We start from the raw sequence: 25599 nt of genomic DNA, 5'->3' as shown, positions 1-25599 counted from the left end.
AGCCTTCAGATTTAGAATGAGGTCTATCTATTGATACTGAATATCCATTCACAATACTCTCAGCTTATTAACCCTTTGTGAGCTCCCATAGCTAGCTGTGACTAGTCAGCCACCCCAACCTAGGTGGTTCTCTCAGCACCCAGTACTCCCAGGGTCGTTGTACTGACCATAGCACATGGTACTACTTGTCTGTGGTACACCAGATGCCTGTACCCAGTCCCTGGCAAGCTTCTAGCATAAGGGTGTAGCTGAAGCTTTCCACAGCCAGGAGGTCAGCTTTGATCAGGGAAACCCCCTCTGCCCCTCCACCTCCCTGAGGGTTCTCTATGATTTCATGAAGAAAAATAGATGACACAGAGAGGGCTACCCACTCCTTGATTCTGATGCACTACTTCCAAAATCAGCTCCATGGAGCTTCACAAATCACGGTGTGGAAAGGGTACTGACCTGGGAACTTTAGGACCCGCCCCAGAACACAGCAATGCCTTTTAGCCTGTGCAATAATAACACTACGGTCATTGAGCAAATGAAATTTGCTAGAGAGCATGAAATTTTAAATAGTCCCTAAGGATGAATCCCGGGGTCTTAAAAAAAAAAGTAGAGATTATCAGAGGTCATTAACATTAGGCAAATTCTTCCAGGTACTGATAGACCTCCAGAGTACTGATACTCCTCTGTAGGAAGTTGCTACACCAGGAGTAGAGCTGGCCCTGAATCTGCCCTAATTATAATGAGTCACTGCAGAAGGGAGACAAGTGACTTGCCCAATGGTGGGTCAGCAGTGGTTCAAGGCCTGTCACCCAGGTAGGTCTGCTGGGGCACATTGTTCTTTGCTATATTCAGGAGGCAAAGATCTGACTGAGAGTGGGTATGGAGAAGGGATGATGAATTTGAAAGGCTGGAGGGACAAGGGAATCAAAATACTTAAGTCCCAGGCCCTTGCTGGTGTAGCTCAGTGGATTGAGCACAGGCCTGCGAACCAGAGGATCACGGTTCAATTCCCAGTCAGGGCACATGCCTGGGTTGCAGGCCAGTTCCCTGCAGGCCAATTCCCAGCAGGGGACTCACGAAAGGCAACCATACATTGATGTTTCTCTCCCCCCTCTCCTTCCACTCTAAAGATAAATAAATAAAATCTTTAAAAAAAATACTTAGGTCCCAAGCCTGGGGGATGGGTGAAAAAACCAGTCTTGCGCGGCCCAACACAAAATCGCGAATTTACATAAAACATGAGATTTTTGTTGTGTGTGTGCGATTACATCTCACAATGTATTTCATGTGTGATCCAAGACAACTCTTCTTCCAGTGTGGCCCAGACACACCAAAAGGTTACACACTCCTGCTAGACTATGCCAAGTTTAAGTTCTCGGTCAAGTAATTCAGAGCTGGAAGGCAAGGAGGAGCTTAAAGGCCGGGGCTGAAGGTGAGGTCAGGATAAAGACCCCGCATTGGCAGCCCTGGCCCAAAGAGACCGTTCTTGGAGGTGCCGCTCATCAACGGCCTCTGGGAAAACCGATTTTCCTGCTTCCCTCGGTACCCCAATAGCAGAGAGGGGTGAAAGCATTGGCGGGACAGGAGGCTGGAGGTCTCTTCTGGTCCGTGAAAACAGCGTCCCTCGGTGAGAGAGACTGGTCTCCGATCACTCAACCTGCACCCAGGAAGTCCGTTGCATCCGGGCTCAGGGGGGCCGCGCCACTTTCTTCTATTCCAGTGCCCGGCGCCCCAGGCTGCTCACCGAGAAAAACGACACTACTCGCCGGGTGCCTGGGCAAGGACTGCGGGCGTCCAGCGCGGCCTTTCCTCGCTAATTCGGTCAGGGAGCCGCTGCCGCCGGATGCGCGTAATGGGATGCAAGGACTTTCTTCACCGGGACCACAGGCCAGACGCCCAGCCGCCCCCTTCCGCCGTCAGTCGGAAGTGCGCGCAACTCGAGGGAGAGGGGCTTCCGGTAGGACTGCGAGGTAACCGAGGCTCACGATGGCGGCCTCCTTGGCCGGGAAGAAGATAGTGTTTGTCACAGGGAACGCCAAGAAACTGGAGGAGGTGCCAGTAGGGTGTGGGAGGCCGGCCAGGAGGCGGCTGGGTGGGTAGCGTGTGGTCAGGTCGGCTGGTGATAGGGCGGAGAGGGAGCAAGCAGGAGGAGACGCGGAGGGGAAGTGGAGAGGCAGACCTGCAGGAGGTCTGGCCCAGGTGTGGAAGGGGTTGGACCTCGCGGAGTTGGGCTGTGCGGGAAAAAAAAGAGAGGTTGTGGGAGCCGAAGGAATGGCGGGGTCCTTAGCACCTGTCTCAAAGGTCACTTACTGAGCTAGACCTCAAACCGGGATCCCGACACCAGTTTGGAGCTGATGCAGACCTCACTGCTGGCTCGGGGGCGGGGGGGGGGGGGGGGGGCAGGGGCCAGACAGAGCATAGAACAGACATCCAAACCGAGCCGTCTATGTCTCACCATGGTCTAGAAATGGGGTTCTCAGCCTCTCCCAGCCTCTTTTATTATCGTGAAATGGGGATGATGAGACGAGTGAAGGAAGCATTGGATCCAAAACTCCTGGCTACGTTGTGGCTAGCTGTGAGGATTCTAAGGGCTGATGAAACGTCTTTGGCTGCAAATAATGGACATTAGGGAGCTCGTATAAACCACCGGACTTTTGTTGTGGAAGTACAATGTTATGGTGTCCCTTAACAGGTGTCTCTTGAGGGGCTGCCCTGTCATTGTAGTTCTCACTGGATGATCATCCTTTTTCCTATTTGGGTCTTTTTGCTTCCTCTTGTCCTAATGGAGGGGCAGTGAGGCTTCTGCCATACGCCAGCTCTGATTGGCCTTCCTCAGGTTAAGGGTTTGCCCCCGCTCAGTCAGCTGTGGCCACGCAGGTGGAGTCCTGTGTGGGGGCCATTGGTCGCTGGAGAAGATGGAGTTGAAGCTGGCCTCAGACAGGGAGTCTTTTTTTTAAAATACTTAAATCAAAGTGCTCCCTTCTTGTTTTATTTTTATTTTATTAATTTATTGATTTCGGAGACAGAGGGGAAGAGAGAAACATTGATTTGTCATTCCACTTATTTATGCTTTCATTGGTTGCTTCTTGTATGTGTCCTGACCAGAGATCGAACCCACAGTCTTGGCTTATTGGGACGATGGGCTGCCTGGCCAGAACTAGTAAAACAGGGAGTCTTAATTCCTCATTATGCCATGGCACCCCACCAGCAGACTGATGAACTTCGGGACCCTTTCTCAGGATAATATTTTTTAACTATGCAAAGTAAAATACATAGAATTACAAAGGAAATCTATAGAAGTACAATTCTCCAAATACTATAAATATTTGTCATCAGTTACATCTACTTTATTGACAGTTAAAGGATTCAATCTAGCAGTGTGTGTAATTACCATAATTTGAAAATAATGATAATTGTAAATGATATTTTGAGATGTCTGCTATAACCGTAAGGGGATATGAGGACATCTGTGATTTTGATAAGGTTATAGGTCACCAGGACTACTAATGCTACTTTGGTTTTCTATATTCACAATTGAAAGAGGTGCTAAATTTCAGCTAGGGATTACTGAAAATAAAGAGGTATTTTTAAACCAATGTCACCTCAATAAATACAATAAAAATGAATTAATTAATTTTTAAAAATAGGTATTTTTTGTCCTGGCTAGAGTGGCTCAGTGGATTGAGTGCAGGCCTGCAAACCAAAGGGCCACCAGTTCGATTCCCTGTCAGGGCACATGCCCCCATGAGAGGCAACTACACATTAATGTTTCTCTCCCTCTCTTTCTCTTTCTCCCTCCATTCCCCTCTGTCTAAAAATAAAGTAATAAAATCTTTTTGAAAATAGGTATTTTTTTCCCCATCCAAGTTCACAGGTCTCCTCAATTCTGGGTAATGCCTGATAGAGAATTCCTGGCCTAGGAATATAGGGGGCATTGAGAAGGAAAGAGGGTGTTCTGTGTAGGCGGTGAGCACAAACAGAGACCTGAAGTAGGAGACTGCGGAGATGAGGGAGATGACCTGCTGGGGTGGATCCTGAAGGCAGGGGTGAGGTCAGGGGCCTGACTTGGTAAGCTCTAGGGGCCTGGCAGGAGAATTGCCTTATGAGAATGGTGGATGGCAGCTTGTGCAATGATGGGAAATTGTTAACAAGTGGTGTTCATTGTTCTTTCATTTTGGAACAGGTCATTCAGATTCTGGGAGACAAGTTCCCGTGTACTTTGGTGGCACAGAAAATTGACTGTATGTCTCTGTTTTGTTTTATTTATTTTTATTTTTTATCTTTTATTTCTTTATTATTAGAGAGAGGGGAAGAGGGGGAGGTAGAGAGGGAGAGAGACATCAATGTATGGTTGGCTCTCACGTGCCTGTCACCGGGGACCTGGCCTGCAACCCAGGCATGCGCCCCGACTGGGAATCGAACCAGCAACCCTTTACTTTGCAGTTCGAGTCTCAATCCACTGAACAACACCAGCCAGGGTGTGTTTTGTTTTATTTTTAAAAGACGGTTTGACGTCTCTCTCTGCTGGTGACCTGACTCTCTGTGTGTCTTTTCCCCCCAAAGTGCCAGAGTACCAGGGAGAGCCTGATGAGATTTCCATACAGAAGTGTCGGGAGGCAGCTCGCCAGGTGCTTGATCTGCATGTGTTTTCTACCTACTTTTCTTGTCCTGGGGGCTCCTGGAGCCTGTGCCTACTGGGGATAAGTGGAGAACAACAGGGCAGGCACAGTTTGTTATGACTTTAAGGACCTGTCCAGGCCTAGCTGATCTGGGGTCAGTTCACGTTGGCCCTAGAATACTGCCTTTCTCAAGTGTGACTGCAGATACTATGCCTTTCTCATAGTATCTCTGCAGGCCACCACATACATGATTCTCCCTAATTCTCAGATACATACATTTCAGTCCCTACATTCTCCCTATGCACACATACCCCTGCACTCACTTATCTCTGTGGAACTGAGAAAGAGCACTTTCCGATGGGTCAGGCTGCCTCAGTATGAATCCCATCTTTTCTGTTGCTGTGCCTAAAGCAGTCTTTACAACCTGCCAGGCTTTGGTGTTCTCAACTCTAAGAGGCATGTAAGAGATAAGCCTGGGCTAATCCCAGTAGGAGGTGGACTTCTGTCTTCAGCTGCTATGACTGCTGCTGTTGCAACACTGTCAGATCCCAATTAGATGTGGGCCTGTCCCAGCTTGGGTGGCCTGGGAATTCAGGGCTGCGGCAGGGCCTGCTGCTGGTGGTAGGTCTCAGGGTTGCATTTCCTTGTGCTGCAGGTGCAGGGGCCTGTGCTGGTAGAAGACACCTGTCTGTGCTTCAATGCCCTTGGGGGCCTCCCTGGCCCCTACATGTGAGTGCTCCCCCACCCCCTTGCAGAGTCCTGCCCACAAAACCACCTGAACTTGGAAATGATTGGTTACCTGATATTGCGGTTCATTCACTGTCTTGGCATCAACGTCAGTATTTCAGATTGTCCTGAGGAAGGATTAGGGTTGGAGGAAAGGCATGTGTTTCTTTTGTAAAGTGTGAGAATGTTATTGTGTAAGCGGAGATGTGCAAGGGAAACCCACCTGTTGAAGAGGTACATTCATGGGCAGATCAATTTCAGGGAAGAGAAAATAAGGAAGTCAAAATCTGAAAATGGATTTTCTTAAAATATTCAGTGCCCTGAACCCCCTCAGAAGGTCTTTGTGTATCTCTGGGATACAAATATCCCAATCTGAATACCTGTCTCTGGGGTTGGAGAGCAAATGCTTAGCAGTACTGTTCCTGGGTCTGGGGTACGTGTATCTTTAACATGTTGGGTTGCCAATACGTTTGCCAATGCCGCAGCACCCATATACACTTACAGGATGCATTGCTCTATATCTGCAATGTGGGAAGCGTGAAATGCTGTCACGTGAGCTTTTAATTTACATTTCCCTAATTACCAGTCAGCTTCAGGCCTTCACTGAATTGTTGATTCTTCTACACATTGCCTCTTTGCCCCCATTTTCTTTTTCCTATTGGAGGATTTGTCCTCATTTTGAGGTGAGACATTCTTTATCATGTCCTGGGTTGAGGGTGCGCACTGGAGAAGAAGATGGTCAGAAGATCCATCTTCTGGTGTCCGACTTGCCTTTATTTGTCTTGCAGAAAGTGGTTTCTGGAGAAGTTAAAGCCTGAAGGTATCGTCCTTTTTATTTCTCCCTTTAGATCTGTTGGGAACTGAGAATCTGGCAGTGGTCCAAGGGAGGGCCCCAAATAGTGGTTAGGAATCTCAGGTTCCAGCCCCACCATGGGCCTCTGTTCACCTCAGTTTCCCCATCTATAACCTGAAGCTCACATGTTGCATGCACACCTAGCTCCAGGGAGCACTGAGTTGTGGGAGGTAGATGGGAAAGGGGTGGTGGGGGCTCTGAATTTGAGGGACAAAGGGACTACTGTTGATTTTGGCTGAGAGGCCTGGCCTACTGACTGCTTGCCTGTCCTTGCCTCAGCCCAGGCCTGGGGGTTGGGGTCTTCCCCTCCTGGGCCCCAGCAGTGCCTGCCCTCTCACCTAGGGTGCAGGCTAAAAAGTTCCCTTTTTAGGTGCTCCTAGAAACACTTTATATTAATGAGCATTTAAACATATACAATAGTAGAATAGAATAATGAGCCCCATGTCCTCATGACCCAACTTCCAGGTTTATCAGCACAAGGCTTATCTGATAACATAAGCCCCCCAGTTTGGCACGTGCCCCCTAATTCAGGGCCTCGGGTGGGGAGTGGGGGCTGGGCCGCACAGATTGCACTGTGCCCTCACTACCTGCCCACAGGTCTCCACCAACTCCTGGCTGGATTCGAGGACAAGTCAGCGTATGCGCTCTGCACATTCGCCTTCAGCAGTGGGAATGCAAGTGAGCCTGTGCTCCTATTCAGGGGCCGGACCTCGGTGCGTACCCATGCTGGTCCACCACATGCCGCTAGGGGGCGCTGCGACTCCAGCTGACAGGCCCAGAGTCTTCTGCAGGAAAGTAGAGGGGATGGTGTCCAGGCCCAAGTGAGTTCCAGGCTTTTGCCCAGAACTGGCTGTGGGCACCAGAAATAGAAGTGCTGTCAATCCCGAAATCTGTGTGCTGCCTGAGGATCCCGTTTGAGGGAGACACGTGTGGCTCGTGCACCCAGAGCTCTGCACTATATGCCCTCCTGAGAAGCAGAGGTGGAAACTGAAGGAGGCCAACTCCCAGAGCTACATCTGCAGCCTAGACTTCTGCAGGTTCCAGTCTCCTCACCCAACGCCTGAGGCTACAGCTTCCCTTGAAAATCTCAGAGCTTTTCCAACTTTTCATGTTTATATAGAACTTTGTTCCCATCTCGTTCCTTTCCCAACTGCCCTTCAATGCCTCCTGCTTACCTGTGAGGTTCACCTGCTTCTCACAGTGTCCACAGTGCTCTCCGAACTGTGCCCCCCACCCCCCAGTCCAGGTATTCTGTCCTTGTGGCTGATGACAAGAGTACACCTTCTGGCATTTCACTCCCGCTTTGTCCCTTCTGCTCAGGATGAAATTCAGAGTCCCACTGTCCCACAAAGCCGTGTCCCAGGGACTCCACGAGGGGCCAACCACAGAGACCTCCTGTCTGCACTGTGTGGTTTTTAACGTGTGTGTTAAAAACGCAAGAGGTCGTCTGTTGCCATTTTTTCAGTGTAAAGTACAGCAGTGTTAATTAACTATATGCATACTATTGTACAACATATCTCTAGAACTTTTTAAAACTGATTTTTAAATATATTTTACTGACTATGCTATTAAAGTCATCCCATTTTTCTCCCCTTTATTGCCCTGTGCCATGCACTCCCCGACTCCCACCAACATGTCCCTCCCCCTTAATTCATGTCCATGGGTCATACATATAAGTCCTTTGGCTTCTCCATTTCCCATACCATTCTTAACCTTCCCCTGTCTATTTTGCACCTACCATTTATGCTTTTTATTCCCTGTACCTTTTCCCCTATTCTCCCCCAGCCCCTCCCCACTGATAATCCTCCATGTGATCTCCATTTCTGTGACTATTCCTGTTCTAGTTGTTTTTAGTTTGTTTTTATTTTATAGGTTCAGTTGTTGATAGTTGTAAGTTTGTTGTCATTTTACTGTTCATATTTTTGATCATCTTTTTCTTAGATAAATCTTTTTAACATTTTAATAAGGGTTTGGTTATGATGAGCTCCTTTAACTTGACCTCATCTGGGAAACACTTTATCTGCTCTTCCATTCTAAATGAAAGCTTTGCTGGATAGAGCAAACTTGGATGTAGGTCCTTGCCTTTCATGACTTGGAATACTTCTTTCCAGCCCCTTCTTGCCTGCAAGGTTTCTTTTGAGAAATCATCTGATAGTCTTATGGGAATTACTTTGTAAGAAACTGTCTCCTTTTCTCTCAATACTTTTAAGATTCCCTCCTTATCTTTAATCTTGGCTAATGCAATTATGGTGTACTTTGGTGTGTTCCTCCTTGGGTCCAACTTCTTTGGGATTCTCTGAGCTTCCTGGACTTCCTAGAAGTCTATTTCCTTGGCCAGATTGGAGAAGTTCTCCTTCATTATTTGTTCAAGTAAATTTTCAAGTTTTTGATCTTCTTCTCCTTCTGGCACCTCTATGATTCAAATGTTGAAATGTTTAAAGTTGTCCTGAAGGCTCCTCAGCCTTTCCTCATATTTTTGAATTCTTGTTTCTTCATTCTGTGCCTGTTGAATGTTCATTTCTTCCCTCTGGTCCAAATCGTTGATTTGAGTCCTGGTTTCCTTCTCATCACTGTTGGTTCCCTGTACATTTTCCTTTATTTCACTTTGCATAGCCTTCACTTTTTCCTCTATTTTGCAACTGTATTCAACCATTTCTGTGAGCATCCTGATTATCAATGTCTTGAACTGTGTATCTGATAAGTTGTCTATCTCTTCATCACCTAGTTCTATTTTTGGATCTTTGATCTGTTCTTTCATTCGGGCCATCTTTTTTTGTCTTCATGCACCTGTTACGTTGTAAGGGGCAGAGCCTTAGGTATTTGCCAGGGCAGGGCAACCCATAACACTGTATTCTGGTGCTGTGTGGGGGGCAGGGATCAAAGAGGGAACAATGCTGCTTGCTCTATTTTGCTGGCTTTCAGTCACTTCCCCCTCTTCCCACAAGCAAATCGGGCCCCTCTGGTACTGATTCCCAGGTGGGAGGGTTTGTGTACATTCTAGGACTCTGTAGGTCTTTCCAAAGAACTCTCCTGTGAGGCTGGGAAAGTCTCCTGCTATTCACACCAGTTTTTACAGCCAGAGGTTTTGAGGCTTTATTTCCCTGCTCTGGAACCCTGGGTTGCACAGTCTGTCTCACTCCCTGTTTGTTCTTCCTGGTTTATCTACATGCAAATGTGGGACCACCTGGTCTGCCAGCTGCCACCTGGCCACTTGTCCTCTCCGCCCAGCTGCCCGACTCTGCCCACCCTACTGGTCTGAATCAGTGTTTCTTCTTTAACTCCTTGGTGGTTGGACTCCCATACAGTTCTATTTCCTGGCAGTTCTGGTTGTTTTTTGTCTTTAAATTTGTTGTTGTCCTTTTTTTGGTTGTGAGAGAAGACAAAGTGTATCTACTTACATCTCCATCTTGGCTGGAAATTCCTAAAAATTGACTTTAGAGGGGGAGGAAGAGCTGGAGAGAGAGAAATATCAATTTTGTTCCACTTATTTATATCTTCATTGGTTGAGTCTTATATGTGCTCTGACTAGAGATCAAAACCCCAGCCTTGTTGTATCAGCACAGCATTCTGACCAACCGAACCACCCGGCCAGGGCTTCGTTTGTTTTTAAGGTGGAATAACATTCCATTGTACATATGTGCCACGTTTTCTTTATCCATTATCAATCGATGGACGTTTATTGCTTCCACATTTTGGCTGTTTTGAATAATGCTGTGAACACAGAAATGTTCTCTCAAAAGTCGGAAGTTTGAACAACCATGAACCTGGCTGATGGGGTCCAGGCACTGTAGTCCCCACCATTCCGTCTTGTCTCCCTAGCTCTGGCCACTTCGTGCACCTTGTTGCTCCCCAGCCTCCACTTTACCTGAGGTGGCCCTGTTTTCCCCATGTTCTGTTCTCACCTGAGTCCCCTGAACCCAAATGCATTGTCCTTTCAGCAACAGATGTGCCAAGCCCTTCCTGTTTCAGGGCCTCAGCACCCCTGAGGGCTTCCCAGGTCATTCCATCCTGTTCTTGAGTCCAGCTCCCTGTAAGACATTTTGCCTTTGGTCATTTGTCTACTGGTTTGATGTCTATTTTGCTTAAGGTCATTTTGTGAGAGCAAGGCCGGGCCTCCTGTAACCTCAGTACTGATAAAACTACCTGCCTCACTGCATATGTTTAGAAAACAGGTGTTACTTGGGTGTGGTTCAGAGAAGTTCAGTGACCAGCCTTGGGCACACAGCTCCCAGCTGGCTGGCAGAAGCAGAATTTGCCTTTGGGCCGAATGCCTGGACACTTAGGTGGCTGATCCCTGTCCTCTACTCCCTCTTGTTTTTTTTAGATTAGCTTTTTCTTTTATTGCTTTCCAGATAGCCTGACACTTCATGACCCTGGGCTATCATTGGTTCTCTTTGTAACATTTTTCTGGAGGACTTTACCTATCGCAGCCAGTATTTATTGGGCTCATTTCTATGTTGAACATTGTGCTAAGTAGTTTCTGTGACATTTTCACCTGATTGTTAGAGCCTCCATTGCATTTTGAGAAATGCAGTAACAGGAGCAGGCATGGGGCTGGTCTGCACATTCAGGGCCCTTAACTTCACATGTAGGAGAAAACGTTTTCTGTCGGGCTTTTGCAGTTGATTCTCTTCAGTAGGTCACAGTTTATCAGACCTGTCGAGAGGGAGGGCGTTTCCAGGGAGATCGAGTACATGGTTCCTCCCTGGGTGTGAGGGGAGAGCTGTCCCGCTGTGCATTTTATTTATGTGTTTAGCAAACATTTGCAGGTATCATGGACCCTTTCAAACCATGTGTTTTTAGTAAGTAGGATTTAACCAAATCCATAAACTAAACTCAGACTAGGTACAGCTGTCTTCCTAGTGCATCTTCTCCATGTCCAGTGACATGCCTGTCCCCCTTTCCTCTGGCAGGGCCAGATTGTGGTACCCCGAGGCTGCCGGGACTTCGGCTGGGACCCCTGCTTTCAGCCTGATGGATACGAGCAAACGTAAGGAGCCCGGGTTCTTGTTGGGGATCTGCACCGGGTCGGCGCCCCACCCAAGTGTGCAGGCACGCGGATGTGGATGGAGCAGGCTCTGAGGGTGCCGTTCCAGCTGAAGGCATCTCTGCTGGGGTGGACGCAAGGAATCTGGGAGGCCCAGTCCAAGGCGGGGAAGGCAGCCAGGCGTGGCTGGGAGAGACCTGGGCTAGGGTGCCAGCGCACAGCAGAGCTGCTGTGTGACTCCAGTGGCTTCCCCTCTCTGTCCGTGGCTTGTTGTATATATTTGACCGTTCTGTGGGATGGTCTTCTGACCCCCTCCTTTAGTTTGGAAAAATGTTAACACTTTGTGGCCTTTGGTGGGTATCACGTCAAACCCCGCCTCCCCCCCAGTGCTGAGTGATCTCAGTATTTTATATCTGTTTCCCCTCTTATTTCCATGGGACGTGTGGGCCTTTTACTGGAGCCAGGTTTCCAGGCTGGAGGGGCCTATAGGGAGCACGGCCTGAGACCTCACAAAAGCCGGATAGGGCTGAGGACAACGTAGAAGGTCACTGTCCAAGAACACTCTTTGGTGGCAGAAATGTTTTACATCTGTGCTGTCCAGTCCAGTAGCAATTAGCTGCAAGTGGCAGTGGGGAATTTAAAATGTGCTTGAGGGCGTCCCTGGCCAGGTCGCTCAGTTGGCTAGAGCATTATCCAATGCCAAGATTATGGGTTCGATCCTCATTCAGGGCACATACAAGAATCAACCAGTGAATGCATAAATAAGTGGAACAAGAATTCCTTGCTTCTCTCTCTCTTGTCTTAAAATTTTTTAAAAGGCCCTATAAAACAATATAAAATAAAACGTGGCTAGAGTGACTAAGGAATTGCGATTCTTTTTATTCAGTTGTGATTGGTTTAAATTTAAATGGCCACATGTGGCTAGTGGCCACATACTGGACAGCACGGATCTGAAGCCTGCCGTTGGGGTGTGGGATTCTCACCTCACTATTGTGGCGTGGAGCACAGGCCACCAGCCGGCTGTCCCACGCTGCCCCCACCCCCACAGTGCACTAGAGGACACTGCTGTGTTCGCTCTGCCAGGCCCCACTGCTTCCTGTCAACAGATGACAAAGCCGATCAAACACGCAGCTGGTCCCCTGTCCCCAGCTTCCCTTAATGACTTCTGGACACACTGGAACAAGTTTAATATCCTTCCACATTCATTAACAGGGGTTTCTACCTATAGAGGAATTTAAAACTTCGTGATTTTTTAAGAACTTAACTGGCTGCTAGGAGCTGGTGGCACTGCTACCCTTTCCTGGGGACTTCTAGAGCTCTGGGCTCTGGAATGGGGTATACACCCTCCCCCACGTGGCCTCCCTACTCTGAGCTGCTGCCGTCGCCTCTTAGGTATGCAGAGATGCCCAAAGCTGAGAAGAACACCATCTCCCATCGCTTCCGGGCCCTGCGTGAGCTGCAGGAATACTTCGGCAGCCTGACTTCTCCTGGGACCAGTGATGATGAGCATGCCCGCCGGGGATCCGGGGAGGGCTAGCCTGAGACCCATCAGGCAGCACCCCCCGCCCAGTATGTCCTTCAGGGTTACTTCCTGGGGGTATTGAGACCTGATGGCCTCACCGGACCAGCCTTGCCAGTCTGGAGGAGCAAGTGGCTCTGTTTAGAGAAACTGGGCAAGGGATCCTGCTCTCTTGCTGCTGGGAACCCAGTGGTCTCTCCTGAGCCTCTAGGCCTTGGATCACGTGTTAAACTGGCCATGGCAGGATTGAAGGTTTGGGAAAGAAGCACACAAATAGTCTCAGTGTGTTTAAAATGTGGCAAATAAAGCTTCTGGAAGACACTCCAAAATAAACTGGATGTACTGCTTTGAAACCTGCCCCGGGCAGGTGTCTGTCTCCTGAGTCCCCGCTGGCAGGAGCAGACTTCTCAGGTGGGCAAGGGGTGTTGACGGGATGAGGACAGAGCTGTGTCCAGTGCGTTCTCGTGCCCGCACTAGCCTGCGTATTGTGCCTTTTCTTTCATTCTTCAAGTCTTAGATCAGGGGCTGGCCTTCCTGCAGATCCATGCTGCCCACCCACCCACTGAGGGATACACTGGTCTCCGTGGTGTTTGCTGGGCTGTGTGGGGTGTCTGGTGCTTGTGCTTGTGGGGTTATCATTAGAGCAGCTCAGATGTTGGCTTATGATTATAATGCCAAGTTCATTTTTATGGTAGGGACAGAGATGAGTCCTTGACCCCAGTTGGACTGACATGCCATATTCACCTGGGCCCCTCAGGCCTCTCAGGAGGCCCAGCCGCCCCAGCGTCTCACCATGCCCTGGTGAAACCATTCTGTGGGAGAGACTTTGGAGGCCTGGGTTGGTTCCCTTGCCTTTCCAGCAGGTGTTGGGGAGGTGGAGGTGCCCCACCTTGCAGCTGTTGAGAAAAGCCTGTTGTGTGCAGCAGGCCAGGGGACAGGCCACGGCGAAGTACTCAGTGCTGGCGGGTCACTCCCAGGCTTACCTCTGCTCACAGGCAGCTCTGGAGAAGGGCCCAGCCACTCCAGGCCGTTTTCTTTTAGTCCTGGCAGCATGGCCTGGCACGTGGGTTTAACCCTTGCTCCTTCCCCTGGTGCATGGGGCTCAGGCCAGGTCTTCTCCCCCAACTCTTGCCTCTGAGGCGCAGCGGGATCGTTTTCCCAGAATGCGCCAGCGGCCGAGCCTCCTCTGAGTGGTCTCCTTGGTGGCAGGCAATGTCTGGCTGGGCTGATGTGGGGTACTGGGGGCCTGCCTACTGGTTCTAGACATGGCCCCACCCTCAGGGATACCCAGGCTACTGGGGAAGGAGCTCCAACGGCTCACATGCCACGTGGGTGGGGCAGGTATATACAGCTTAGGGCAAGGCATCCCTTTCTGTTGACCCAGCTTCTTCCCCAGAGTTCTGTCCTGATACTGAGTACACTTTCTCTCCACCTGTTGTTAGTTTGTTTTAAATTTTATTTATTTTTAGAGAAGGGAGGGGAGGGAGAAAAACAATGTGTGGTTGCCTCTTGTGCATGGAGATCTGGCCTGCAACCCAGGCATGTGCCCTGACTGGGAATTGGACTGGCGACCCTTTGGTTCGAAGGCTGGCACTCAACTATGCCCCCTTTTTGAGTTACCCATCCCCCCAGAGAGCACTGCTCAGTCAAGAGCGGGAGGTGTCTTGTGTTGATCTCCACTCCTTCCATCAATGCAGGAGGGCGCCCCGCCTGTCTCCTGCTCAATGGTTCATCCAGCCTCACTTTTGCATCTACAAAGCGGATGGTGCCACCTTGCTGCTGGGTTGCATTTCTTAGATTTCTGGGGTGTCTGAGCATCTCTCGCCATCCCTGTTACAGTTTCAGCCTCCCCTTCTGTTCATAACCTTTGCTGCTTTTCTCTCAGAGGCATTGTCTTTATGGCTGGTTTACAATTCTTTGTGTATGTAGATCTTAGTCCATTTGTGGCTTTGGATACATCCAAAGGGAACTGTCTTCTCATCTGGTCCCTTGGTCTGTGGTGTAAATATTTGTCCAGCCAGAGTTCTAAATGATGACGTAAAGGGGTGTCTGTGAGGCGGGTGCTCTGTGTGTCACTGCTGCTGCCCCTAGGTATGAATGGGGCGGGGGGCTCCCCTGAGCCTCAGACGTGTGGTCCCCACTGCCAGCTGCCACTGTCCAGTGTGGTCACTTGGTGGTTGGCCAGGGTGCGTGAAACATGGCAGCTTCTGTCCTCCAACCAGGCCCCACCATCTGGTTTCTTCTACTTCCCTCACCCCAGCACTGCCCTGGTGCGGGATGCAGCTCCTGCGCCACCCCCCCCCCACCTGTAAGTTCTAGGATCTACCCAACAGACCAGACAGTTCAAAACTGCCAGTCTGACCTACACACGCCCGTTCTCGGTCCCAGCTCAGACTGCTCTGCAGCTGCCTCGAGTCGGGGCCCTTTGCTGTCGGCCCTGCTGACTTCCCCACACCAGCCACACTCTTCACTGGCCCCAAGCCCTCTCTCCTCAGGGTCTTCACAGACACCCCCTTCTGCTGGTCTCCGGCAGCACAAAGGCTTCCTGGGTCCTCCACGTTTCCTTGCTGGGCCCGCGTCCACTGTGCTGAGTGGAGGTGACAGCACACAGAGGGCACCCGACAAGCAGGAACCCCCTTGTCCAGATGGGCAGGGCTACAGGGACGGAGAGCTTGTAGAAGCATAGAAACAGGAGCTTTATTCTCTAATGTGCGCACAGTGAGTTCCTTACACAATCAAGGAAATGGTCTCTCTCTCGGGCATCTGACTCTTTTATCAAAAGAAAATCTGTCCTGCTTTGTCCCACCCTGGGCAGAGGCTGCCCTGAGCAGTGTTTTCACCCAAAGCAACAGGCAGTGGGCCGTGCAGGCACACACCACAGACCGCCCACGAGGGACAGATGCCCTAGGCCTGTTGGGACAGCTGGGAGGGGGCGCAGCATGGCGCAGCACTCCAAGACACCCACACCTCCCCACGAGAAGGCACAGCCAGGCTGGGGAGACCCGGAGGGACAGATAAACAGGGTGTGCCAGGGCCTGCCAGTCAGTGCTCAGCATCCATGGCGTCCAGGTATTTGGCTTCAATGATTTGGGGCAGCAGCTTGTAGCTGTGGGGGAGAGGGAGTAGAGAACAGGCAGAAAGATGAACGTCGGATCTGGGAGGAGGCAGAGGGCACCCATCCCAGGCCCCCCCTGCTCACCGGATGGGGATCATGGCAATCATGATGAGGGGAAAGATCATCTTCATATAGGGTAGGGGGCTCATGCCGAAGGCACAGAGCAGCAGCAGCTGCAGGACCTGCAGCCCCGTGAAGTAGTGTATCTTCCTCTGGGGCACCCTCCGGATGTAATGGGTGGGTGGGTACGAGGCCTGTGGGCGGGAGGGCCAGGTGTGGGCGGGAGGGCCAGGTGTGGGCAGGTCTGGTGCCGCGGCACCTCCCCCCCACAGCTCGGCTCCAGGCCAGGTCCTCACCTGGTCCTTGAGCAGCAGGGCCAGACGCTCAAAGAGCTGGTTGGCGTCGATGGAGGTGAGGGCGATGTAGAGGAAGAGGCCGTAGAGCACAGGCTTGGGGATCCACTGCAGCGGGAAGGGCAGCAGCAGGAGGGAGAAGCCCACCAGGATGCTGGCCCCCAGGCTGGTCAGCCGTGTCTCCCTCACGTTCACGATCCTGCGTGGTCCCAGGGCACCAGATCAGCTCCAGCCTTGGGGCACCAGGTCACACCTCATCTCAGGTCACATGTGGTTCCCAGGCTAGGACACTTCAGGGCCACAGCCCTCCCGAGGTCACACGTGGCTCCAGGCTACTTCACCTTAGAGCCCACATGATTCTTGCCTCTCACTCACGTCTCACAAATGTGCCCATGCTCCACGCGATCCTCCACCTGAGCCAGTGCCCGCACGTGCAGCGGGGAGTGGGGGTAGGCAGCATGGATCCAGGGCATCCCAAACAGAGACAGCCCCGTGTTGATAATGGCGATGAGCAGCAGGTCCCAGTGGTAGGCCGTGCCCTTCACTAGTCTGCGGCAGACAGGCAGGGGCTGTGGATAGAACCCCTGCTGGCCCCTGGGAGGGTGGGCACCCTGCTCAGCCCTCCCTGCCCAGCCCTGCAAACCTGTTCTCTGGTGCGTTCGCCAAGGCAGCCACCAGGTTCTGCTCGATGAAGAAAAGCATGGAGAGCAGGAAGCCGAGGCCCATGGCACTGCTGATGGCCCCCAGGGACAGCGACTGCATCTTGGCTACCTTGAACAGGCTCTCACTGGGGTTGTAGCGGAACTTGCTCACTGTAGCGAGGTACAGACCCTGTTCCAGCCGCCAGCTTTAAGAGGGGGTGGGGGGGGAACGTGGCCCTCACCCACACCCATCCCATTGCAGTACAACCACAACTCACTCTTTATTTCCCGGAAGCCGTAGGAGCAAATGAGGGAGAAGGTGAGCACCGAGATGGGCAGGGCACAGTCTGACAGGATCTCCCGCATGTAAGGGTGCAGGTAGGGGCTGGGAGCACAGGCGAGTGTGTCAGCATGGTCCAGGGGCTCACATCCCCTTACCCTCACCTCTAGGTCCCCCTCACCTCTTCTTGAACTGGTAGAGGGTGTGGCCCAGCCAGAGCGTGCCTAGCATGATCAGGAGGCTGAGCACAGCAGTATCCCGGCCCGGGTGCTCGTCGACATGGCTGCTTATGGAGGTCAGCTCCTGCGGGCCGCCCAGGAGGCTGTTGTTGAGCGCCGTGTGGAAGCTGGCGTTGAGGCTGGTGCCGAGGCCCAGCAGGCTCAGCAGGGAACTGCGATCTACGCCGTAGTTCCCTTGGCTGTTGCTATAGTAGTACTTCTGGAAGACTGTGGATACAGGCCAAGGGGCCTCAGCCATCTGGGTTCTGGGAGACTGTGGGGAAGCTGGTCTTCTCCATCAGCCAGGATCCCATCGACTTGCCCATCCACCCAGCACTCCCACCACTTGCCCTGGTCCCTCTGCCTGGTCTGCTCGCTCACCAGGCCTGGCCCAGCGCCTCTGGATCCTGCCTGGGGCGGCCCTGTTGCCCCGCAGCACAGGGGGATGCTGCTCCTCGCAGTGCCCTGAGCACCGGAACCACTCAGCCCACGAGTCGCCTGACTGCCCCAGTCATGGCCTGTAACCCCACTAACTCAGATCCCTCCGCAACAAGGAGAGGGACACAGTTGGCAGCCCGGGCCAGATACCCACTTTTGACCATGCCCTTGACAGCATCCAGCATGAATGTCATGGAGATGAACAAGGCAATGATCTCTTCTGTTGACCTGCCGGGGGGTGGTGATATGCCTCATAAGATGGGGGTGAGTCATTGTCGGGGGGAGGCTTCCCTGATCCTTGGTGTGGCCCCTCACCTCCTACTGCCAGGAAGAGGACCAGTCCCGAGCTTTCCCCTTGGGGGCACCCCATCCCCTCTAGGGTTACAGGACGTCTGAGGCTGGCATGGAGGCTGACCCAGGCCCCCGGCCTTGGTCTCCCTCCTACTCGAAGGTCCCAGCAGTTCAAGGAAGCCCCTGTCACCTCTTAAAGAGACGCATGATCAGGCTGAGGTTGAAGAGGGCATACACAGCAAGGAAGAAACTGTTCCACAGGCCTGTCCATGCGTAGAAGGTATTGAAGTCCAGATCGTAGTCGTCACAGATGCCGCGGATCACTGCAGGCAGCAGGATGGGGGTGGGCAGTCAGGGCCAGGCTCGGGCCGGGGGCCGCCACGCCCTCTCCCCGCCACAACCCCACCGCACCGTGGATGTAGAGGGCCAGGGGTGCAGTTGTCAGCAGCACCACCAGCGGCTGCCCAGAGAAGAGTGCGTACAAGAGGCCCCCGATGCTCTGCCCGGCCACGGTCTTCTGCACATCTGAGGAGTCGGGTGGTCAGGATGGCAGCGCAGTCCTGGGTCCCACCCAGCCCTCCCTGCCAACCCCCGGCCTCTCACCGATGGCCCCATCAGTGTTCTCATCATTGAGGGACCCGAAGGCGATCGTGGGCAGGAGGCAGGCGAAATAGAGGAACAGGGTGGTGGTGATGTATTTGCCCACCGCCCTGTTCTTGCCAATAATGCCTAGGAATGAGGGACAGGACAGAGAGTGTCGGGGGCTGCCAGACAGGCATACCTGTTGTCCTGTGGCCTGAGCCACAGGCCACGCTTGGGGGGAACCACAGGGCCACGTACCATCAGTGAAGTCCAGTGGGTACACGGGGAACCTGCGGGCGAAGTCCTCTCGGATGCCCTTCCCCACAGGGAGAAAGTCTTTGGGATGCAGGTGCTACAGTAGAGTGCCGGTTAGTACTGCAGCCCATGCCCCATGCCACCCGCCCAGGCCCACCGGGCCCCCGTACCTGGTGGGGCCTCGGAAGGCAGATGGAGCTCCTGTAGTTCGCGTTGGAGGGTAGAGCCTTGCTCATGGTGAGCAGCTGCCTCTGGTGGACCAGGGCCTCCTTGAATTCTTCCACCGTGCGGGTCTTCAGGAGCTTCTGGCGGAAGGTGATGTCCAAGAACATGGTGGCAAAGGTGCGCCCCACCTCTGTTGCAGTCTTCGTGCTTTTCTGGGGGTGGGGCATGGGGGAATCACATCTGCCAATCATCATCAGCCAACCAGAAGAAGGCTTAGGTCGGGGCAGGCTAAAGAAAGACCCCTATGGTTGAACAATAATTTAAAAAGTATCTCGCCCTGGCTGGTGTAGCTCAGTGGATTGAGCGTGGGCCTGCGAACCACACGATCACGGTTCGATTCCCAGTTAGGGCACATGCCTGGGTTGCAGGCCAGTTTCCAGCAGGGGACTCATGAGAGGCAACCATACATTGATATTTCTCTCCTTCTCTCCTTCCCTTCCCCTCTAAGGATAAATAAATAAAATCTTTAAAAAAATAAAAAAGTATCTCTTTTCCATCAGAAGGGAAACACAATCTTTCCAGCAATCTCTGTGGAAGTTAGGGCTTGATGAGGACCTAGCAAGAATGCTTCAGGGAAACCCAGGAAGTCCAAGATGAAGGGACAGGGTGGGGATGAGATCTTCAGAGGCCCCATGTGGGGTACCCAGCACATGGAGGAGACGCCTCCAAGGCAACCTGGAACCTTCCTCCCCAGAACGGAAGTCACCCCAAGGCCTCTCCTCACCATCTTGGGTGGGGCCAGCACCAGGATGACAAAGCGGACCTCACAGGAATTCTCCCCCCAGTTCTGCGGGCGGACCAGCCGGCTGATGCACACGTGCCGCTTCTGCAGGGACTTGGAGATGCAGCTGCGGGAGGGGGGGGCGGGCACACAGCTGCCACACTTGGGGGGGACACCACCTGGAGTCCCCAGATTTACCCCCCCCAGTGGTTTCTGCTATGGACCAAGGAAGATGATCAAATGGGTCAGGAGCGCTCACATCCTTTCCCCTAAACTGGGCGGGCCGGCCTCTGCGGGGACGTGGGTGCCTGGCTCCGACACGACACGTGGGGAGGCCGGATGTGGTGGCCTGGCAACTCACATGATGCAGAGCCACGACTGCTGGTATTGTACCCCTGTGACCGTGGCAGTGACTCCTTGGATGGTATCCGACAGCAGGTGGACTGAGGACAGGTTGTGGAGGGGACAGGAGGGTCAGTCAGCCCACCTCCCTGATCTACCTGCCCAGGTGAGTGGGGGGAGGCAGGCATAACCAGCCCATACCTGCCATAGGCGCCCCCGCGTCCGTGAAGAGCATGGACATGAGCAGGTCCAAGTTGCAGTTGGGCTCGTCGTTGTCGGGGTCACGGGCTACGCGCAACACCATGGCCCGCAGCACGTCATCAAGCGAGGTGGCCGGCTCGTTCAGGATGATGCTGGCCTGTGCTAAGAAGCCATCTATGTCCCGACGCGCCCGGATCTCTTCCTCGAAGTTCTTTAACTTCAGGTACTGGGGGGACCCACAATGGCCCATGAGTGAGGCATGCTGCCACTGCCCAGGCCTCTCCTCCACAGAGGCCCCTGGCTGCCCCTTCCCGCCAGGACCAGCTTCCCCTTCCAGCAGGGACAGTGCTAGCAGAGCTGTCTGTGGGAGGGGGATCAGCTGTTCCCACTCTGACCTTGTGACCCAGAACCCAGGATCTCCCAGTTCACAGATGGGCCACCCACCTTGCGGGAGGTGTGGAGGAGCCCACAGCCATCAGGCGATTCAGTGTCAGCTAGAAAAAAAGGGAGAGGGCTCAGGGTGCCACCCACATCTTCAGGTCTCTCTTGGCGGACTGGGGCCATGCCTGCTGAGTCCCCAGCCCTCCCCGCCCCCATGTGTCCCCGCTACAACGGCCATACCAGCCTGGGTGGGCTGCACCTCGAGGTTGACGTTGACAAAAAAACGGATGCTCTCGCCAGACACAATGGAGGAGTTGACTGTGTCGAAGGCTTCTTCCCCCAGCTTTTCCTCATGGGTTTCAAAGGCATCATCTGTGTCACACTTGAGGTAGCCTAGAGATCCCACCACCACCGAGAGAGCCTGGCCGTCAGCGCTGTACCCCAGGAAGGAGTTCAAGACCAAGGAGCAGGAACCCTGGGCCATCCCACTGGGTACATTCTCAGTGAGTCTTCAGGGAGGCCCCTCGAGGGCCAGGAAGGCAGCCTCAGGCCCAGGTGGACAGAGCATGTACATCTTGGCCCCGCCCCCTCAACCCCCACCCAACAACCTTTTCCAACATTCTCCAGTGGCAGGAACTGGGCCTCGCACTGTTCTGACCCATATGTGTGTTTCGGCTACAAAACAAATACGTTCATTCTACAAACTCTGAGCCAGGAACGTGATACAATGACAGTTAAGATTGCCCAAACCCTGCCCTCCCAGGAACTCCAGGTTACAGGACCCAGTCCTGCCTGGCTACCCTAATGGGATCCAAGGCAAGCCAGAGCCCTCTCTCCCCACCTCATTGGCCCAGGAGTGCTTTCTCCCAGGGAGGGCCTGCAAGCAAAGCATCAAAGCTGGAAAACACAGTCCACACAGCACACAGGGCCCAGGAAGCAGGAGGGCAGAGAAATGGAGCCAGGGACTGACAGGAGATGGGACCTGCAGAAGGAGGCCTCGCCTCAGCCCCGTCCCTATCGTGCCCCTCCCCCAGGGTGGGAGCATGGATCCCTGGGTCTACCTCTCGGTTCCTGTAACTGCCCACACAGCACAGACCCCCCACGCTGGGAAGGCTCCCCTGTGAGGTGCAAATGTCCTGACCTTCCCTAAGCCCACTGGGGCTCTCTGAAGCCTCCGGGATCACACGGTCTGAGCCAGCCCCTTCAACCTCTCACAACTCAGGCCAGTTTGCCAGAACTCCAGGCATACCAGCTCCAGTACTCCAAGCCGGAGGCCAGACAGCCTTCCCCAAGACTCATGGAACGCTGCTTCTCTGGCGAGTCCCAAGGGCGCAGCTTCACCCTAGGCCAAGCTGGCACCTCTTCCTGACTATGGGTCCCCTAGGGTTCACACTTGTGGGTGATCCCAGGAAAGAGGCCCTTGTGGCCCAGACCCCACCAATGCCCAACACCTGTGCAGGGACAGGGACAGGGACAGGGACAGGTCAGCAGCACGCCTACACCTGCCAGGCAGTGACTCACCCTGACTCACTTCCACTCCGGCCCGCTGGTTTCCTCTGCACATCCCAGGCTCCGTTCCCCCCCATGTCGTCCTGTGCTCAGCCTGGGCTCTTTCTGGACAGGAGGTGCTAGGCCTCCCCTAGCAGGGCCCCTATGGACTAGGGAAACCTAGCCCCAGGTCTGCACCAGCCCCAGAGCCCGGAGCAGAGCTATTAGGTCAGTGTCCTTCTGACTTTTATCATGGAGCTCATGTCCATGAAAAACTTCCCGCCCAGTTTCAGGCCCACTTTGCTTTGTCAACCTGCTTCTCCAGCCTCAACCTTTCCCAGCCTCTCCTCTGTCACCCAAAGCACCCACTATTCCCCCGTGCTGCCCCTCACACTGCCCCCTTCTCCCCAGGTCCTGCCCAGTTGGCACTACCAGGTCCCTGCAAGGCTCCTGGGATGCCATGTCCCCTCCTCTATCCTACAGCCCAGCCACATACCTAACTCTCCTGCCAGCAGCCTGACACATGCCACTGCCATGCCCTAGGGACGCTGGGTAAGGGCACATCACTACTCTGTCCAAGCACTGTCCCATAGACAACCCTCTGATGGTCATGCCAGCCCCTGGGTCTGGGCACAGGAGAGACAGCACAGAGCCCGTCCAGAGATGTGGGGAAGAGCGAGTTAGGTCAGAGCTAACAGGGAATGCAGAAGCAGAATTTCGGTAGGGGGACAAGGGCAGCCTCTCCCTCACAGGGCTGGGCAGGGACTGAGGGATGTGGGCGTCCAAACACCTGGTCTAAGGCTGGTCGGATAACTGAGCATTGTAAAAGTGAACCTTGGGACACCACCAGATGGTCTATATAGCCCAGGGGAGGGACCACAGCACCGCAAGATCACCGGAGACCCACCAATGTCCGGACTAGCTTCCCTAGAGGCTTTTGACCAAGGAGCCCTCTCTGTACACATACCCACACCTGAGTGTACTCACCTACATCCTCAATGGATCCACTCAGCGACATGTTGGAAGAGTTTTCTGCAAGGGAAGCCAAAGAACTGTTACCAGCTCCAAGGACCAGCCCTGGCTAGTCTCTGGTGCCCATCTGCTCTCCACCTCACACCAGCCCTGCTGATTTCTTCTTACCCTTCCCAGAGACCCCACCCAGGCCAACCTCGAGGAGCAAGGAACAGTACTAGGCAGGGGCCCTCTTGAGGAGCCGGAGGAAGTCGACCCTGTAATTCTTTAGCCCATCTGCTAGAGGCTGCCCAGGTGAGAGAGCTGAGAGATGTTTTCAGCATTTTTTTCTCCACGAGTAATTAACAGTACCCCGTGAGACAGTGAGGCATTCACTGCTTGCAGGACTTGGTGGCCTGGTCTCTTGAGAAGTCGCCTCTACCCTCCTTGTAGTAGAGGACCTTCTTTTTCTTTTCTTTTGCTGCCAAGCCCAGCACCTGGGCTGAAGCCCTCCTCCCCGCACATGGATCCTCTCACTCTCAGGTCGGTACTGACGGCCATCAACACCCATCACACGTTTGGCTGCCCCAAACTTCACCCGCCCCAGCACGGGGGGCGAGGAGGCAACGGCTTCCCTCTCGTTGCCTTCCTCCACTCGAGCCACAGCCAAGTCCCCGGCCTCCTGGGAGGCGGAGCCGTTGGTCCTCAAGGGGGATGGGAAGGGGGAGCTGTGCGCGCTCCCCACCCCAGGCCCCGGATGGTCCCGGCTGTTGGTGCTGCGCTGTGCAAGGAAGGAAGCCACAAAGAGGGGCCACGTGCACGAGAGGAAAGAGCCTCTAGACTCGGAGACCCTAGGGGTCTGTGGAAGGGGGAGGCATGATGCGGGCAGACGAGCGGCCGGGCGGGAACCCGGGCTGCATCCAGAAAGGAGGAAGGAGCAGGGGCAGTAAAGCTGGCAACCGAGGCCGCAGAAATGAACAGAGGACACGGATGACCAGGTCTGGAAGGGTGGCTACGGTACACACCCTACCTCCATCCCCGGCGCCCCACGTGCAAGTAAATGTTGTACAAACCCCGCGCTGGCTCTCGGGCGTCCGAGCCGCGCTGAAGACTGCTAACAGCCGCGCAGGGGACAGTCAGGAGTCCGGGGACCACTACCAGTGGGCAGGGTTCCGCGCAGAACGTAAAATGAGACTGTGGGAGGCAGCAGCGCCCGGCTCTGACAAGCCCAACGCTGGAGGTGTTAAGGGAACCCACAGCTCCGTCCCGCCCACTTCCAGGCCCCCTCCCCCGGCTACCTCATTGGTTCAAAAACTTAAGAATCTCAAGACAGCGACGCAGAGCACTAATCCAGCGCTCATTGCCCACGATGCCTTCCCTGGGTCTCCTTCCACTGCTCGTCTACCCCACAAGGACACCCGCTTCCTCGAGACCGCACTCGCCCCCACACTCTTCCCCCAGCTGGGAAGCCCCCACGACCCTCTCGCCCACGATGCTCGGAGCCCTTGCAGGGGCGGAACCAGCGATTCCCCCTAGTGCCCCGATGGCTCCGTGTCTCTGCCTAGCACGCCTTCCCGGCGGAGACCGGACGGCCTTTCTGCCGCGCCCGCCGGCTCAGGCACCCACCGCAAGGCTGGAAATAGAACACGCCCTTGGTGGTCTCGGCCCTGGAGATCGGCGGCCGGACAGCTGCGCCCACGCGCACACTCCCGGGATCCTCACTCCGTGCTTCTGCACCCCAAACTTGGCGTTCCAGGCGGGCCAGCGGAGGGAGCCGGTGACACACCCCCGTGCTGCGCCTGGGTCCTAAAGCCGCTCCGCCGCCCCGCCCAGGCGAGGGGGGAGCAGTGAGGCCCAGGACTGGGTACCGCCTGCCCACCAGCGCTCTGGTCAGCTTCGAACCGGCTGCTCCCGGAAGACCGTGGCGGCTTAACCAGAACGTGGGGACCCGGCTTCCTCGGGCCCGCCCGCCCAAGCGTCGCCAGGTTAGGAGCTGGGCGGGGCTGGTAAGTGGGAAGAAACTCGCTGGGCTCAGGGGCCCAAGGAGTCAAGCAACTGCATTGGGTCGAGGAAGGGCTTCCTCAGAATCGGCTTTAAGCGCGCTGCTGGCCTCCGCCCCCTCCTCTTGGGGGTGGGGGAGGGCTTCTTTAGGACGGGCCCGCCGCCTGCTCCGCCCCCTCCATTTATCCCTGCAGCTCTGGCGGTAAACCTTCCTACTCCTCCAGGAAGCGCGCCGGGACTAACCAGACGTTCCGGCGTGCCTTCCCTGGGCTACGCCCTGGCCCGCGGACCCAGCCGTGCTCTTGACTCTGCGGCATCGGGTTTGCTCGCCCCGCACCTCGCGGTTTCCCCTGGCCTCGTTGTGCCCTCGGCTTTCTCTTGGGTCAAGGTCTTGGCTCACGGCTTCTTTTCTTCCCAAGAT

At 54.1% G+C, this 25599-nt stretch overlaps 2 protein-coding genes across 6 annotated transcripts; one reads left to right on the top strand and one right to left on the bottom strand.

The window, feature by feature from the left end:
* Window positions 1-1922: 1922 nt before the first annotated feature.
* Window positions 1923-13024, top strand: ITPA (inosine triphosphatase). Its single transcript, XM_037051749.1, has 8 exons — window positions 1923-2043; window positions 4175-4232; window positions 4555-4619; window positions 5266-5339; window positions 6125-6156; window positions 6787-6902; window positions 11103-11179; window positions 12569-13024. Exons 1-8 carry the CDS (start codon window positions 1978-1980, stop codon window positions 12711-12713), a joined length of 633 nt encoding a protein of 210 aa, XP_036907644.1. The 5' UTR covers window positions 1923-1977; the 3' UTR covers window positions 12714-13024.
* Window positions 13025-14940: 1916 nt separating this feature from the next.
* On the bottom strand, window positions 14941-25587 carry SLC4A11 (solute carrier family 4 member 11). Of its 5 annotated transcripts, none has more exons than XM_037051744.1 (21): window positions 24804-25483; window positions 23550-24371; window positions 23214-23258; window positions 20979-21131; window positions 20802-20851; window positions 20358-20583; window positions 20176-20257; window positions 19818-19941; window positions 19039-19245; window positions 18872-18965; window positions 18635-18760; window positions 18443-18556; window positions 18222-18354; window positions 17895-17968; window positions 17266-17530; window positions 17083-17189; window positions 16807-16975; window positions 16539-16712; window positions 16167-16362; window positions 15895-16064; window positions 14941-15801 (listed from the first exon to the last, which is right to left on the bottom strand). In XM_037051744.1, the coding sequence occupies exons 2-21, from the start codon at window positions 23746-23748 to the stop codon at window positions 15738-15740; spliced, it is 2772 nt and encodes a 923-aa protein (XP_036907639.1). In that variant the 5' UTR covers window positions 23749-24371; window positions 24804-25483; the 3' UTR covers window positions 14941-15737. The 5 variants fall into 5 exon arrangements, with proteins under 5 accessions (XP_036907639.1, XP_036907643.1, XP_036907642.1 ...); XM_037051748.1 differs by having other exon boundaries at window positions 24251-24371; window positions 24804-24983; XM_037051747.1 differs by lacking the exons at window positions 23550-24371; window positions 24804-25483 and adding an exon at window positions 25516-25587.
* Between the last annotated feature and the right edge of the window lie 12 nt (window positions 25588-25599).

Source organism: Sturnira hondurensis, unplaced genomic scaffold (assembly GCF_014824575.4).
Source record: "Sturnira hondurensis isolate 20B ecotype Veracruz unplaced genomic scaffold, ASM1482457v3 Scaffold0007401, whole genome shotgun sequence".
Taxonomy (NCBI): Eukaryota; Metazoa; Chordata; class Mammalia; order Chiroptera; family Phyllostomidae; genus Sturnira; species Sturnira hondurensis.
The sequence above is the reverse complement of the archived record's forward strand: the minus strand, read 5'-3'. Positions and strand labels throughout refer to the sequence as shown.

Bases quoted from the DNA above. Each gene is read 5' to 3' on its own strand.
- ITPA (XM_037051749.1), top strand. From the start codon at position 1,978: ATGGCGGCCTCCTTGGCCGGGAAGAAGATAGTGTTTGTCACAGGGAAC. The intron at 4,233-4,554 runs GTATGTCTCTGT...TTCCCCCCAAAG, and splicing joins GGTGGCACAGAAAATTGACT to TGCCAGAGTACCAGGGAGAG. The intron at 4,620-5,265 runs GTGCTTGATCTG...CTTGTGCTGCAG, and splicing joins GTCGGGAGGCAGCTCGCCAG to GTGCAGGGGCCTGTGCTGGT.
- SLC4A11 (XM_037051744.1), bottom strand. From the start codon at position 23,748: ATGGGTGTTGATGGCCGTCAGTACCGACCTGAGAGTGAGAGGATCCAT. The intron at 18,557-18,634 runs GTGAGAGGCCGG...CCGACTCCTCAG, and splicing joins GAACACTGATGGGGCCATCG to ATGTGCAGAAGACCGTGGCC. The intron at 17,531-17,894 runs GTGGGTATCTGG...CTGTATCCACAG, and splicing joins TGTCAAGGGCATGGTCAAAA to TCTTCCAGAAGTACTACTAT.